This window comes from Zychaea mexicana (assembly GCF_025766255.1).
Source record: "Zychaea mexicana strain RSA 1403 chromosome Unknown BDB00scaffold_268, whole genome shotgun sequence".
NCBI classification, from domain to species: Eukaryota; Fungi; Mucoromycota; class Mucoromycetes; order Mucorales; family Lichtheimiaceae; genus Zychaea; species Zychaea mexicana.
In genome coordinates, this window is record NW_026516931.1 from 1 (window position 1) to 16,319 (window position 16,319).

Below are 16,319 nucleotides of genomic sequence, written 5' to 3' on the forward strand. Positions count from 1 at the left end.
CATTATTATACTTACTAGTGTGACTGCCTGTAGCCAACTATCCCTGTTGGATTGGATTAGGGTCCAGTTGAGGTTATAATGATTATGTTCTGGTCTATTAGCACTAGTTGGTTAGATAGCTAAGACAAAATGCTATATAGCTATATAGCTAAAATTAATTTAAGTATAAGATCTTAATATGCATACATTTAAAAATTTCAGAGAAATAAAAATTCAATTTTATTTTTAGATAAAAGAATTTATTACAATAGTGTCAATATCTATAAATCAAATCTCTTTCAATAATGATAAAATTGCTATTAATACATGTAATTAAAAAACTATCTGAAAATCATAATATAGATATATGTAGAAAATGTTTACAAAGAAAATATATATAAAAATATAATATTATCAAATATATAAAAAAGAAAAATAAATTGAGAAGCTTCTTCTGAAAATAGAAAAAAGCATCCAAATCAAGTTTAAAAACTATAAATTAAGCAAAAAAATAAATATAAGATGGATGAAACAATTGCAAAAATGAAAAATGAAAGCTATAAATTAAAAAAGAAATGCTATATTTATGATAAGAAATATTATGAAATAGTAGATGAGGAAGATTTAAAAAATAAAACATCTCAGGAAGAAAATAGTATAAATAGAAGAGACTTTTCTTAGGATGAATTATCAAATCCTAAAAATAATAATTCTCAGTAAAAAATCAAATTCTGAGGATACATATTCTGAGAATCAAAATTCTCAGGACATTTCTCCTAAAAATAAAAATTTACAGGAATTCTCAAATCCTCATATTTCTGATGCAATGTTAGAGAATAATACTTCCAGTGCAGCTACCTCATAGGGTGGTTGTAATTCAGGTGATATTGACTTTACATGTATAGCAGCATGTTCAAATTGTATGGATATATTAAAGGACATATGTGGATATGGGTTTTTTGATGAAATGATAAATTAATCAGAAAAAGAGAAATATATATATTAAAAGTTTTTAAAACATATTTTAACTATGATATCTTTCTAGTAAGTAAAAAAAATCAGGATATTATTTATATGATACAACAGAAAATGCAAGCATTATATATTAGAGAACAAAATGAAATAAATAAAGATAAATCAGATTATTCATCTGATTTAGAATAAATATTTTAATTTGGCCATTGATGGCTATATCAGCTACAGTAATCTATTAGCTATAATGTAACTAGTAGCTTACAAGCAGCTAAACAACTAATGGCAGGTGTTCATTTCTTGGTGCACCTATTGCCATCAGTAACTATAAATATGTTTCAAAAATCAGTATTCTATCAATTTGATTACCTGTAAGCTGGATTGGTTATCATCCCTGTTGCTAATACTGTGGCTGTGGCTGTTACTTTCCTCCGAGCAGCCCAGCAATTATATAAAAGAGTCAGTATTAAACAAGGAGCAGATGATGACTAATAATCTTATGTGTGATTGTCATATACCAGAAACTTTGCAAGCATATTCCACTATAAGTTGACAAATACAGTTGTCATGTCTCTTGAATACTGTAGTAAACGATTTCTCTAGTAGGATGTTACCATAGAAACAAGAGCGAGTAAGCATGAAAATAACCAAGAAAACCTCCAATTTTATAGCAATATTGTAAATACGGCTGGACCAAACGGGTTGGGTCAAGGGTCTGACCCGTTGACCCGTGGGTCAAGAAAACACTGACCCGACCCGACCCGTTCAACCCGACGGGTCAAAACTTGGGTTGACGGGTTGGAAATGATTTCAACGATTTCGCAATGATTTCAACGATTTCGCATGATTTCAACGATTTCGCAATGATTTCAACGATTTCTAACCAAAAGGAAACAAAATGACGAGTTTAAGAAGAAAATATATACTAAAAGTAAAATAAATAAGCTCAATAGTTTTATTTATTGATTGGTTTTTTGATAAATCGTCTATACTAGCATTGGCGTTAAGTGGCCAGAACTCAGAAACTTTATGGGCAGATTGGGATGGAGACGGAGAGAATTTGAAGATTATAAAAAAAAAGGGAAGGCAAAAAAGTCAGCAGCAAAAAAATCAGCACTGTATTGCATAGTCAGCGAGATGGGCTAAATGGTGTGTTTTGCAATAAGTGGGCGATGGGCGATCATATTCTGTGCATTTATAGCGGATGAAACAAAAGAAAAGTTGTCGTGTGTGAGATTGCGGTATTGACAACAAATGCCATGCTGAATAAAAGTAGTGGTACTGAGCAAGGACGGGGCAGTGATGAAAAAGGACAGGTGTAAAGAAAAGACAAGTGGTGCGGAGCGGCGACAAAAAAGGACAGGTGTAAAGAAAAGAGAAGTGGTGCTGGAGCAGCGACAAAAAAGGATGCGGTAAAAAAAACAGTGACAAAAAGGCTGTAGATAAGAAAGCAGTGGTGCTGTATTTGTACCAGGGATGAAGTATTGAACGCAATGACGAAAAGATCGAGCTATAATAATGATTGCTGCCTAACGGTAGTCAAACGTTGTGTTTAGTCACTGTAGACAAGTTGATTCGGACGATCGTAAAATTAAAGGGAAACGTACCTGTACCGTCCAGGAGTGTGAGAAAATGACGTATTTGCTCCAAAAACATCTAGTTACACCAGCATTAAAACGTTTTTGGAAAATTGTAAAAGAAGCTTTATTTATGCTACATAATAGATCAACTAAAGCTTCAAGTATATGCGTCCAAAGCATGGCCAAACTGGGCATGATGTCCGTATACCCAAAAGCAAAAGATGTACCGTTTTCTAAGTAGTAGTTATATGTTCTATTCTATGCAACGTAAACAGCGATAAAAAAAAGATATAAATATATACGAGTTTTCCGTTTTCTTGCAAAGTAATCTTTATTTTCTCAGCTATTCTTTTTGATACCTAACAGCCTTCGTACCTAGCACTTACACCATCATGGAGTTCACCCGTTCTGACAGCAATTTGACCTCTATGTCCTTGGATCCCACTGAATCTGAAGCCGGCGACTTTCACGAAACAACCACAAGCGAGACAGAACACAGTGCAGCAATGGTTAGCCAAAGTAGTATGGCACGCGGTTCGGACGAGCCATGGATTTACAAATACAAGGTTGCGGATGCTACAAAAGACGAGAGGAATCGCATTATCAAGATTACTTGTTCAAGGTGCCAAAAGTCATATGTTGGTTCATCTACCGGTAACATTATCCGTCACCTGCAAAATAGACACAGCATTACGAAGGAGAAGTGCGAGCAAGGCAGTGTGGCAGTTGTTGGGCCAATGGACAGTTTCGCTCGTGGTGTTATGTCTATCAAGCAACGACGTTACTCGAGAAGTATGGCGGGAGCAACAAGCACGTTTCATCATCAGCACAAAGTCTGGATACACGATGGTGGAAAATGAAGAATTTCGCAAGTTCATCCAGCTCACTCAAGCTGCACCGTCGTTTGATGTTGTCGCGCCGATTACTGCCAATACCATCAAGAGCGACATCACCGGTTATATCGAGTCGAGAAGGCGCGCATCATGTCCTATTTGCAAGCGCAACAATGTCTCTCTTTTTCCGTGGACGCCTAGACCTCAGAGTGGGGGTATGATTTCCTTGGTATTACCGCTCATTTCATTGACGAGTACTGGGTGCAGCGGGAGGTTTTAGTCGGTCTCCAGCATCCAGATGAACGCCATTCCGGAGAAGCTCTTGCTGATCATTTCCTAAGAGTGCTCGACGATTTCGACATTACTCATCTCCTGTTTACCATTACCGCCGACAATGCTTCCAACAACCTGTCCATGGCTAAAGAGCTTGAAAGGCGTGCCGAGACAAGAGGGGAGAGTCGTCGCGCATTCCATTTCCAGGCAGCCAAACACCTTATCCCGTGTATTGGTCACTTCGTTAATTTGGTTGCACAAGTACTGATCAAAGATAGGTTGCGTTCACAGCCGTTGCTCGATAATGTCGTTGAGTCAGATATCGCGGCCGATCAAGATATTAGCAACGTGGTGTCCAAGTTAAGAGTAGGAATAAAGAAAATCTGGTAGGGTATAAATCACTGGCATAAATGGTCAAGCCGCTTACACAAATATTAACTTAAATTTACCATGTTATAAGGATGTCCACTACCAAGTACCGAAAACAATATCGAGAATATTGTTCTATGAAGTATGGCGAGCAGCTCGAGCTACAATTGGATGTGCGCACACGATGGAACTCCACTTATGATATGCTGGTACGGGCGTTGAGGGTGAAGGACGTGTATAATGCAACCTGCGACTTCTTCAGCGAGTTGTCGATATATCGGTTGGATCCCCAAGACGAGCCATACATGAAAAAGGTCATAGCATTGCTGGATAGTCTAAAAATTATGACGGAAGAGCTATCAACATCACAGTAAGTTATTACGGAAAATATAACACGCTGTAATAGCATCACATACAGCAATGTATTAAGCAACATGGTCCGTCAATAGTTACCCGTCTATCAACAAAGTAATCTTCGCATACAACGTGCTCATTGACGATCTCGAAGACTTCCAAGACGACACGTCAAATCCGCAAATCCTGCGTGACGCAGCAAGACAGGCCCAAGCAAAGCTTAAAATGTATTATGCAAGAACCGATTCGTTCACTGTATATGCCGTCGCCACAGCAATGAACCCGTGCCTGAAGTATGCTTACTGGGATGAACGGGAATGGGAGCCAGAATTTAAAGAGACAGCTAGAATGAGTGTCGAAGCAGAATGGAGCACGTTCAAGACTGTGAGTGGCACCACTGACCGTGAGGCTGGAGCACTGTCACCTGAGGAGATACGTCGCAATCGCTACCGTCCCAAGAGGCAAAGAATCCAAGATGAGTTGACAGCATATGTAAGCGAGCCACAGACAGCACTTGCCGAAGGTGACGATAATAGACGACCGGTAAGCTACGAATTGGAGTACTGGCAACGCACAAGCACAACGTACGTGCAGTTAGCAAAAATGGCACGCAAGTTTCTCGCCATCCCTGTAACATCAACATCTTGCGAGCGCTTGTTTTCGGATGTCAAAGGATTCGTGCCATCTGAATGAAACAGATTATTGCCGGAAGCATTACAAGAAAGCGTTTTGGTAAAGGCTTGGTCAAAAATAACAACCGACTAAAAAAATTTCCACTACCTTTATCCCTTTTTTTTTCTCACTTTCCGATCTTTTTCGTTCCTATTTGATTTGTCTCTTTTTCACTCCTCTTTCCTTTCGTTCATTTTTTTTGCTCCTATTGCTAAACTGCTCACTTACTTTTTACACTTCTTCCTGTTTCCTTTTTTAACGGCCTTCCCTATTTTGTTCTTCCTTTTACTCTAAAGTCTAAGTTATCTTTGGTCTTCAGGTATCCTTATTTATTAAATCCTATATACTTTGCACCGTTAGGCCTTAGCGCTTCCCCTTATCTTCATACTTTGCCCTTCATATAAAGTTATTATAAAATAAACAGTATTCGCATATGTCATCATAATATTCTTTTTTCCCTTTCGTATATCTTGCTATACACTTGAATAAAGGAACCGTTGGATAACTAGTACTGTCCCAAATCTAAACTATATACACTTGGGTCACAACGGGTCAACGGGTCGGGTCAAGGGTTGGACGGGTCGACCCGTGGGTCAGAAAAGCAGCAACCCGACCTATTGACCCGTCCTTGACCCGTGGGTCAGATTGCGACCTGCAGGTCAGATTGCGACCCTTAGGGGGTGGGGGTCTGGGGGGAACCCCCATGAAACATCCAATCCGTTGAATGACCCAGAGCGCAGCGAAGGGGCTCATTCAGCCAAGCGAAGTGAGGCAGGTGGATGTTGATTTACCACGTAAAATAAAAGTAATCTACTCTTAAAAGCAAAATACCTCAGGTCAGGTCTTTTTCTTTTTTGGCTTCACGCTGCTGTAGTTGTAATAGAGAAGAAAATAAAATAAACAAGTTTTGAATTATAGAAATTGCATCAGATTTAAAAAGCATTTTGAAGAAATCTAATGCGATGGCGAATCTAGAAACTTGTAGATGGTCAAATAAATAAAAATGTTGAAGAATTTGATTTGGTAATTGGCAAAAAAAAAAAAGTAAATAAAAAAGGAGAAGAAAGCAAAGTGGTGGAGACAAGCATAGTGGCAGTAAAAGTCTTAGAGTAGGAAGAAGCACAGAAGTCCAGGTGGTGTAAAAAAGGATGTAAGTAGGGGAGCCAATTTTATCCATTTGCTGCATCACAGCTCTGAAAGCACACTGAAAGCACACTGAAATCGGGCAGCGGTTTTTAAATAAGTATAAACTCCAGACTACTGTATCTGCTTTTGCAAACAATGGGTCGTACGGGCCGGCCGGCTACGGCTTGGTACGACTCCCGGCATGCACGAGTTCGAACCGTGCAGCCGGCACTTTCTTGGTTTTTGTGAGAGAAATGTCGCAGCATGTTTCTCGGCCTGAAACATAAACCAATGAGATCCACGGACCAATCGTGTGTATTGTCCGTGTTCCTCTTTTATCCTTTGTGCTTACAAGAAGTTACCACACCAATCGCGATAATACTTCTCTAAAACATTCAAAGCACCAATCTCCTTTACTCCTTCCACGATTACTCATCAACCTTCATCAGATCTGTAATTGTATTAGTAATGTTGATATTGTATATAAATACCTTGGAATCATCAACAATCACAATAGAAGGTATCTATCTACCATCGTATTATCTTTGTGGTTACCTGTCGGTATTACTCTTCGTGGTCTTACTTCTCTCTGTGTGGTCTTCTCCTTCTTTGTGGTTCTCTCTGTGTGGTCTACTCCTGTGGTTTTCTATTTCATGAATTACGACAGAAAGACAAAACTTAGTTTTCTCTCCTTCTATGTACTCGAAAGATTACAGAGCTCTTCATTTTATCCTTCATTCACATATCCAAAGAATCTATGCTAAATACAAAAACTAGATCGAATGCAAATTCAATTTTGCTTTCTTTCAGCTGTTCACTCCACATGTTGCTTTATTCATAAAGGGATTTTAAAGACTTTATTCTATCATATCATTGTCTTTTACTCTATTTATTTTTTCGATATACAAGATCATGCAGAGCAGATTTGAATAAAGTTTATATCCAATCCTATCCAACTCACGACGAGCTATGTTGACTATATAATGATCAAGTGTAGCGGCCTAAAGCTAGAATAGACACAGAAATAACGAACGACTTATTGATATACTTTGTGCCATTGCTCAACCTGATAATCACACTCCACTCTCTGCAGAAAAGCCTATAGATTTTCCACTGATAAATATAAAGACAAAAAGATGAATTCACAACAGTTTCTGATATGGATGGTTGTAAGTCAAGCAACAGAAACTAGTATACATTAATGCAGTGTCTGTATATGCATATCAAAATGACCTACAGCCTTTTATTGTCGCCGCTGATGCGATGCTTACTCTTGCCAAGCTTTCATTCGTCTTCTTGGCGATCTCGTAGGGGTCACAATTAGACGGGTTGGGTCAAGGTCTTCACCGAACTTGGAAAGCAGTGCAACAAACTCTGTATGCTCTTTCACAAAGTCAGCAATGCTGGGTGTTTTTCGGTTCGTGTGGGGCCCTTTCAAATAGGCTTCTATTACTATAAGCGAGATAGAAACAATTAAGTTAACGAAAAGCAGATCTATAAATTCTGCTCGCTCAATCACCTGTCCGGATCTCTATGGTAGCAACAATGGTGCATAGCAATGGAAAGACCTACTATAGAATGCGTATTCGCCCTTAATTGAGTTCAAAGTAGATGATGGCTGAGAAGAGTAATCCTTAATTGTAGATAAATCTTTTAAATGTTTGATTTTGTAAAACTTATTGTTTAAATTTTATATAAAAATCGATATAACTTCTAATTGATTTATCCTTAATGATAATGACAATAAATAAAAAAAAATATTTTTTTATTATTTTATATTTAAGAAAAAAATAATAAAATTATCTAAATATTTATTATTTAGAATAATTTATTAATTTTGATCATTAACTTAAAGACTTAATGATTAAAAAGATGAAATATATAAAATGTTTTATCTTTTGATCAATAATTCTTCTAATGACTAAACTTTCCTTTACGGACTAAATTCCCCAGAGTAGTAACGAGGATATTAACTTATAGTAGTAAGTTGCTCTACCCTCTAAAGTTGTAAGTTGGAACTTACAACACGACTCTTTTTGTATGAGCCTGTAGGCCCATGTCACATATACATAGCAGTGTTGTGCTAGAGACAATAGGAAGAGGTAGAAAGTACAGAATAAAATGTAGAGAGGGACGAAAATAAGTCTATTAATCTAAGGCAGTGATCTTGGGAGCCGAAGCTGAGCAAGTAGCTATATTGCTAGTAAGATCACCATATAGTGGTTTAAAGGGACTCGGTCGAAAATCCAAGTCCAGTAGACACGCCAGCGTGCCAGGAGGATGGATTGAACGACCATGGTCCGTAGTAGGTGCATAGTTGTGGTAGGGGCTTCATGCTAGTCTAGATTGATGATGAAATGTAGGAGGACATTACGGTCTAGTTCGGTGTAAAAGACTAAGGAAGCCCCAGACTTGTTTCCATACTGCCTAACACAGTAGGCAATAGATAAGAAAGTGACAGGTAGTATCAATCAAACCTAGGCATAATTGGCATCACGAGCTTGGCATAAAATCCGGAACAATATGGTGAAGGAGACTGGCAGTGAGGAGTGTGTGATGGATTGTGCGATACCAGAGATTTCAGGTTGGATGGTGCATCGTACTAAGCCAGAACTGGCGCCAACATCTAGCAGTAGATGTCATGGAGCGTGGCGGCGTTCAAGTAGTGCTTAAAATGAGACAACGAAAAGTGCGAGTGGTGAGACCTTGGTTGGTGAAATGGACAATGAAAAGGGGGGCGCAGCACGCTACCATCGGCGGTGCCTCGCTGCCCATTGTGTTGAGCCAATAGATGAGATGCTGTGAGACAAAGTCGACTGAAAAAAGTATTACAGTATGATGCTGCCATGCTACATGGTTTTGAAAAAGTGGCGAGTGACACGTGGATGGGGATTGAATCGTCCTGTGGTAGACGTCGTCGTAGAAAACTATTTGTCGTGTCAAAGAGGTACAGATCCGATACTTTCATTTTCTTGAGGGTCAAGGAGCGGAGCAAGTCCTTGACACCGGCATTTTCTGCGCAGCAACGGTAAGCAGAGCCCAAGTGCCAGTAGGATATAGACGGACGACGGTGGCAGTTGAACTTGATCAATTGAGGCGAGAGTAAGTGACGCTATTGTCGAAGGTTGTTGCTGTAGAAGACGAGGGCATGTTTCAGGGAAGGCGAGTAGGAGGCAATGATCGGCAGATTCGATGTGATGCACAGCAGGTGGTGCGCCAGATAAAGTATTACCAGGGAACCTAATGTATTGGCGTTAGGATAATCGACTAGAGGTTGTATCCAACGTAGTTGCAGTGCTTGGTGCTGTGCTCGAGGGTCGAGAACTTGTAAACCGCCTGTTGCTATGGTTGCTGGAGACGGGATATGGCGATTCGGGGAAACTTGCGGTGCGAGATAAAGCTGGATATGACGCTCTGTAACGTATTTAAAGGACGAAGCAGAGGTATCGGTTACGGTTAACCTCAGGACATACCATAGTCGAGAGAGTAAGAATGTGCTGAGAAATGTTGCACGCCCGTGCACAGACAGTTGGCGTTGTTGATGTAGATAGCAGCCGTTGCGTATACTGATAAGGAGTCGATCTATAAAAAGGCGATGTTGTGCTGTAGATGTTGCCAGAGGAACCCCAAATAGATCGCTGCTTCAGCGTTCGAGCGATCGTGACAGGTAGGGTATATGGAAGTCAGACACCGTCGCCTGTGTTGCAATGATATTGTACCCCTTTTCACATGGCGTATCATATTTATTGCTTTCATTAGTTCTCATTATCGTCCCCATTTCTTCTTACACCGTAATTGGTTGATTCCTAACCCTAATAACACTGTGGTCGCATTCACGCGACAGCAATAAAAATTCTCAATGCCTTTGGTACCTCTCCCTCTCTGCGTTTTCTTTTTCGCTTCATAAATCAAAGATAGCGCTTTTAAGCCGTCTCAAGTAGAAAGCGGAATGCATACTTGGAGGTGCGTGGGTCGATCCCGCATTGATTATGTCCCTCTACCTTCTGCGTTTTCTATCAAAAGCTCTACCATTGTGCTATCGTAACTCGTCGCTTTACAATGTCTTCTTAAGCTAAGATCGTGGTCCTTTTGATTTTATTGTTGGATAGAAAGTAACAACTACCAAGGCAACAGGTAGCGCCTTTAAAATTGGAAATGCTGCCTTATAAATATATATATTGTCATGAAACAATTCTTCGTTGCTCGAGAGATACTGCTCAGCAGTGAGCCGTATATATGTTTGACCAAAAACCTCCTAACGGCGATGTGATACTTTATCGTATGATATAGCAATTGTATGTTGGGCTCGGCCTACTGGAATTGCTCAAATATGCCAGTATTACGGAGTGAGTTCTCTAAGGGAAAAGTTCGACGAAACCAAGCAACGTTCGTTTGGCGTTGCTAAACAGTGTCACAATATGGTTTTGCTCTATGGGATAGTGGCATAAACTTATGGTTGTCACTTATGCTAACAGGGCTATCTTTTTATTTTATAGAAATAAATTAAATGCTGTCGAGTGCACGATTTGTGAAACGCCGATAAACATGGATCAAGTTCAGGGCAAGATAATGTCCAGGATCTTTCAACTATCTGCTTTTGTAAGTGCCACATGTGTGCGTATGTTTGAGAAACAGATAAACGGAGCTCTCATATCGGGAAATTTATTAACATGTTACTAACCATAGCCTTTTAGCACTCATTTACCTTTACACAGATCTTCAGTCCCACCCAGCTCTTCATGGCACATCAGCACCAATGCATTATCAAGTACTATTTAAGAAAAATCAAGTCTTAACGAGAGCTTACATATCAATTTCGCTATATCTACCTTCGTGCCACGCGTGCAGTATCATTTGTACTTGATATGCTCGAATTCTGTGCTGTTTCCATTGCCTAATTGAACATTGGTGCGTTACTAAAACCGAGTCATCGTCTGAATATTGCTGAGCCAAGCAAAAGAAGAAAGGTTGTGGCGCTGTGGGACTCAAATTATAGAAAGGTAAAGTTTCGGTGCTGATAAAGTTAAAAGAAAACGTGAGGAAAGTTATTACATGACTAATGGAATTTTATGTACTGCTATACTTGTGCCAGCTAGTCACTTTTTTACGATTTATGTACTACATGTGAAGAAGCGATCAAAATTATTTCCCTTCATTTAGCGGTGTACTTCTTATCCTGTTACTGTGTACCCATTTCAGCTGCTTGTATCATGAAAATTGTCTATAAAAAGTGCTGTTGAAATATCCTGCCTATTATATGCGAGAATGTACATATATATAGCTTGGAATAGCAGAGGTAGATAAGAAAGGAACAAGGCTATTGTAATGGTATACAGTGTTTAAAAAAAGTAATTATAGTTTGCTTTGATTTCAAATAATAAAAAGAAAGGAAGATGTGAAGCTACTGTGAAGGACATACTTTTCAACATTACCCGAAAACAGTGCCTTTCAAACAACAGCTGCTCCTGTGGTAGTAGAAGTATAATTTCTCCATCGTGTCAATTAAATAGTAAGGTGCCTACAAACGAGGACCGAAACACGATGCATTCTAGCTTCAGATACTGGAATAAATCAAAAAAACTTTCCTTCTAATTCTATATTGATACTGGTTCGTAATCTGCCCTTTTACTCTGTTTTGGTTTCAGCTGAAACTATGTGATTGAATCTTGAAGAATAATGACAGATCTGATTGATGTAAGTACTACGGAATTACAGGATGAGAATACTGAATAATGAATAATGACGAAATTACATAATGAAAACGCTTAAAAAACATGACAGATGAAAATTGGTAAAAGGTAATATGGTATATGAGATTATGTGCTTTTTTGTTTTTTGTTTGACGAGGTCGCTGATGTGGAGGAAGTTATAGCTGATGATGATGATGGTGCAGATGATGCAGATGACACTGAGCCAGGGAGAAACGTAGTGGGAGGAATGGCTGGATTTGTTCAGAATGTCAACGTCGACAAAGGCACTTCATAAGAACTGTAGGTTTCATATGTGTCCTCAGCTATTTGCTTTCCACAAGCAGCGAGTTTGAGAAGAGGGCATAAGCGCAAGACGAAATTATCCTTGATTGGATATTCTGCTGGCCTTATACATCGATTTCTAGTGATATACCCTTGCAGTATATCCATGTCAAGAAGGACAATATCATTGCCTAAGAGTTGTGGGGCACATAGTAAGTATCCTTACCAACATTAAGTTACTTATCCAAGGGGGACATCTAACTCCAATTAGATATTAGATAATACTATTGGCTGTAAAAATCCAAATTGTACAAAAAATTGAATTTTGTGTATATATAAAAATAATTGGTAAGAAAGGAATGCCAGGTATAAATTCACATTATGTTATATACCAGTTGAAGAAAATATTATAAATAGTAGAGTATGCAATTTTATAATATACCAAGATTATGCTTATTGATATATTCCTTCAATAAATCCTTTTGATTAAATTTATCAATTGATAACCAACTGTTATCATCAGCACTATATCCAACCCATTTTACCTCAAACAAATATGTACCATTTTCTGTTTTATGCCTAATAATCTCTTCTATTTCATATGATGCCATTGCTTGTTGTTTCCCTTTATTTCGCTTTCTTTTTTTACTACGCTCATTAAATATTGGAACATCATCATTATCACTATTACTCTGATTTGAATTATTATCAGATTCATTATCAACAATCATTTCTTCATTTGATATAGCCATATTAAGCAGGTCATTTTGCAATCTAATCATTTTATCCAGTTTATCTTTATTTTGTTTATCATTGCTGACCACTATATCAATTAGTTTATGTCTACTGGAAAATTAAAATCATTACTGTGCCATAGTTTATGGTGTGGTAAAATAGGAATATTGAACATTTCTACAAATTTTGTAATATTTTTTAATAAACAAGCTACACGAAATTGCAGATTATAGTATTTTATGTTATCCATTTTAACAACTGACTTATTATTATTGAATCGGCAGAATTTATTCCCAATTTCTGAAAAATGATTCTCAACTTTTGTCCTAAAACTTTCAAATGTCTTATTAAAATGATCCTCAGTAATTGTTAAGGGCTCATTTACATTTTTACGTATAGGGTATACAAAATTATCATGGCTAAAGTTATATCCTTTTTCATTAGCAAGCTCTGTAAATTATGTGATAAACAAAGTATATCCACCATCAACTGCCATTATGTCATTCTCATGCATATATTTAAATGATTTCATGTTTAAAAACATGCTACCATCTGAGCTATCAGAACAAAAGTCACTTTTATAAGTATAAATAATCATATCATTCATATCACTAACAAAGTGGGTACGTATTCCATTCTTCTTAAATTTATAAGAATACATTCTTTGAAAGTGGTCAATTTCAGTATCTATATAGTTAATTCTTGAATCATGACCATCCAATACAAGTGTTACATATTTAAATAAGTCGGGATTATGCTTTCTAGCAGATAGAATACATAATTTGATAGATGAAAACATGTTATTCATTGAATCATTTACTATTTTGTTGATCCATTTGTAGTTGTCCTCATCCATCCAAAACTTTTTATAAAATGTATGAAATGTGCTATGTGGTAAGTATTTTTCAAATTTTTCACCACATACTCCAGAGACTAAATGATATAATAAAAACAATCCTTTTTCAATTTCAAAGTAAGGTCCAGGATATTCCTTGTTTGTATATAAAACTACTAGAAAATAGAATACAGCAACATAACCTAATTTATGTAACAATTCATCCTTAATTTTTTCTATGAATTTAATATGTTTCAAATCAGTTCTAGGTTTATATTTATTATGTACAGTAGGCCAATTCCATTCTAGGAATTGCCAATAATTTGCAATAATTGAGTTTACTTCATTTGTAATTAGTGGTGTATAGTCTGTTGTATCCATTGGGTCGTTCTTTGTTTATATTATGGATTTTCAATTTTTATAATCATTGAATACATGATTTTGGTCACATGATGTCATAAAATTGATAAAATATCAAAATGGATGATATAATTTACAGAATTGCTCGAGCGACCAAATTTTTCCTTGCGTAGACCAAATTTTTACATATAGGAGTTTAAACATCCGTTACACATGTCTCCTCTACTATCTTCACTCCTTCGGGAGACCAAACTTCTCCCCACACCAATTTCAGATTTTCCTTACAATCTGTAATTCCTTGCGTAGACCAAAAAAAAGTGGAAGTGTAATTCTTTGTGTAGACCAAAAAAAACAAAAAACAAATAAACTCTAAATAGTGATAGCAAACACTCCATTGCGACTTGTCAGCTGCAAACACAAACACTCAAGAAGTTATTTGAAACATTGCTGCGCCAGCTACTTCTTTACAAGAGCTGTCCGAAATTATACTGTAACACCATTGTCAAGATTGCTCAGCTTTTTTTACCTTCTCCGATACATACTACTATTTGCTGCGGTATCTACTTATCATGCTGTTTGTCGCTGCTGAGCGTTCAGTACAGTAACCCACTATGCCGCAGCAATTTGGCTATGCAATGTGCTTTGTCATCTCTTGTATGAGATGCGTATTTACTCGTATATGGTATTGAGTGAAAAAAAAGTATAAATATCAGGACCAATTGCTAGATTAATCGATAGTAATCAATTCTATTTTCAATCCCTATTTTTACTTGCACCTATTAAAAACTTGCATAGTCCCATCTACCGATTACCATGAGTCACCTTATTGGAAGAACCTACGACACCGCAGATGATATGGTGAAAGACATTCAAGCCTACGCCAAAGAAGAAGGGTTCACCATCGTCAAGAAAACCAATGAACAAGGCAGCGCACTGACCTTCAAGTGTAAGAAGCATGGCAAATACCAGGATCGTGTCACCGCTAAAGGAATGTCCCGCCAAAGACAAGGCAAAAGTCAAAAAACTGGCTGTCTATGGGAGATCTACGGCTCATACGCTCAAGTCAAGAAAGGCGAACCCAAAGCATGGCAAATCAGAAGATTCAATTGGCATTATGGAAGAGAGTATAAGTCTAACTCGGATGAAGTATTTGCTCTTGACGACGCTATTGAGCATAACCACCCGGTAGAGAAGAGCAACGGCGAAGCTCCTGGCTACGTACCTTACCAACGTCGAGAGTTTTATCAAGATGACGAAGTGCTTGAAACCCTGGCCAGCACAGAAGCGGCGTCTCTCCGACCAGCTAGCATAGCAGAACTCGTTCGGGCAAGACATAACGGTATCCTTATTACTCCTAAGGACGTTTCCAACTTCCGGCAAAGATACTGTAATGTCTCGGCTATTGACAGCAAGTTTTCACCGCTTGTTGACTATTTACAAGGTCACGGTTACGTCTCACATTATGAGATCAATTCCAACAAAGTCCTCAAGGCTCTTTTTGTGGTTCATCCCAACAACATAACTATGGCACGAAGGTAAAGGAACTAGAAAACTCTTTGAGCATTACAACTTTCGAACCGAAAACGGTTTACAAATTCTAATGGCGATCAATTAAAGGTTCCCTCATGTAATCCAAATCGATTCTACCTACAAAACGAATATCCACAACATGCCACTTGTGAACATAGTGGGCGTAGGCAACCTTGGAACAAACAGCCTTCGTACGTTCATTATCGCGTCTGCCATTATCTCCAACGAGAACGAGGATATGTACACCTGGGTCGCCAAGAAAATGCATGACATCGTGTGGCCTGCATCGAGCTCCAGAGCTCCAGCATTGTTTATAACTGACGGCGACAATGCATTGAGAAACGCTCTGTCTGAAATCTTCCCGCAAGTTACGTCAATTCTTTGTGCATGGCACGTTGAAAAAAATTTCATGAAGCGTTGCAAGAAGAAGTTCCCTCCTGCGTTACGTGGCCGAAAATCCGAAGAACAAAAATTCAATAAAGCCGTTGTAACCTTGTTATACGCTCGAACCGATAAGGATTTTGAAGCAGGAGTGACCGATTACCAGGAGTTGGCAAAGTTGTCAACAATCGAGGATGAACTTATCGAATATCTCAATGAGTAAGTTCAATATCTTTTATGTAAATGAGCTATGTTTAGTTAAAGATGCAAACGAATACTAATAACAAACATCAAAATCGGGATAAAAACTAGAATGCTCGAGAGCAAAGAAGACTGGGCAGGTCCTTGG

General features: G+C 38.1%; 1 protein-coding gene across 1 annotated transcript; it reads right to left on the reverse strand.

Moving 5' to 3' along the window:
* Nucleotides 1-9,269: 9,269 nt before the first annotated feature.
* BDB00DRAFT_777624 (uncharacterized protein) lies at nucleotides 9,270-9,785 on the reverse strand (the record flags this gene model as incomplete). The annotated part of the gene is made up of 1 exon (XM_053120320.1): nucleotides 9,270-9,785. A coding segment is annotated over one exon (516 nt), but the record flags the coding sequence as incomplete, so codon positions are not given.
* Between the last annotated feature and the right edge of the window lie 6,534 nt (nucleotides 9,786-16,319).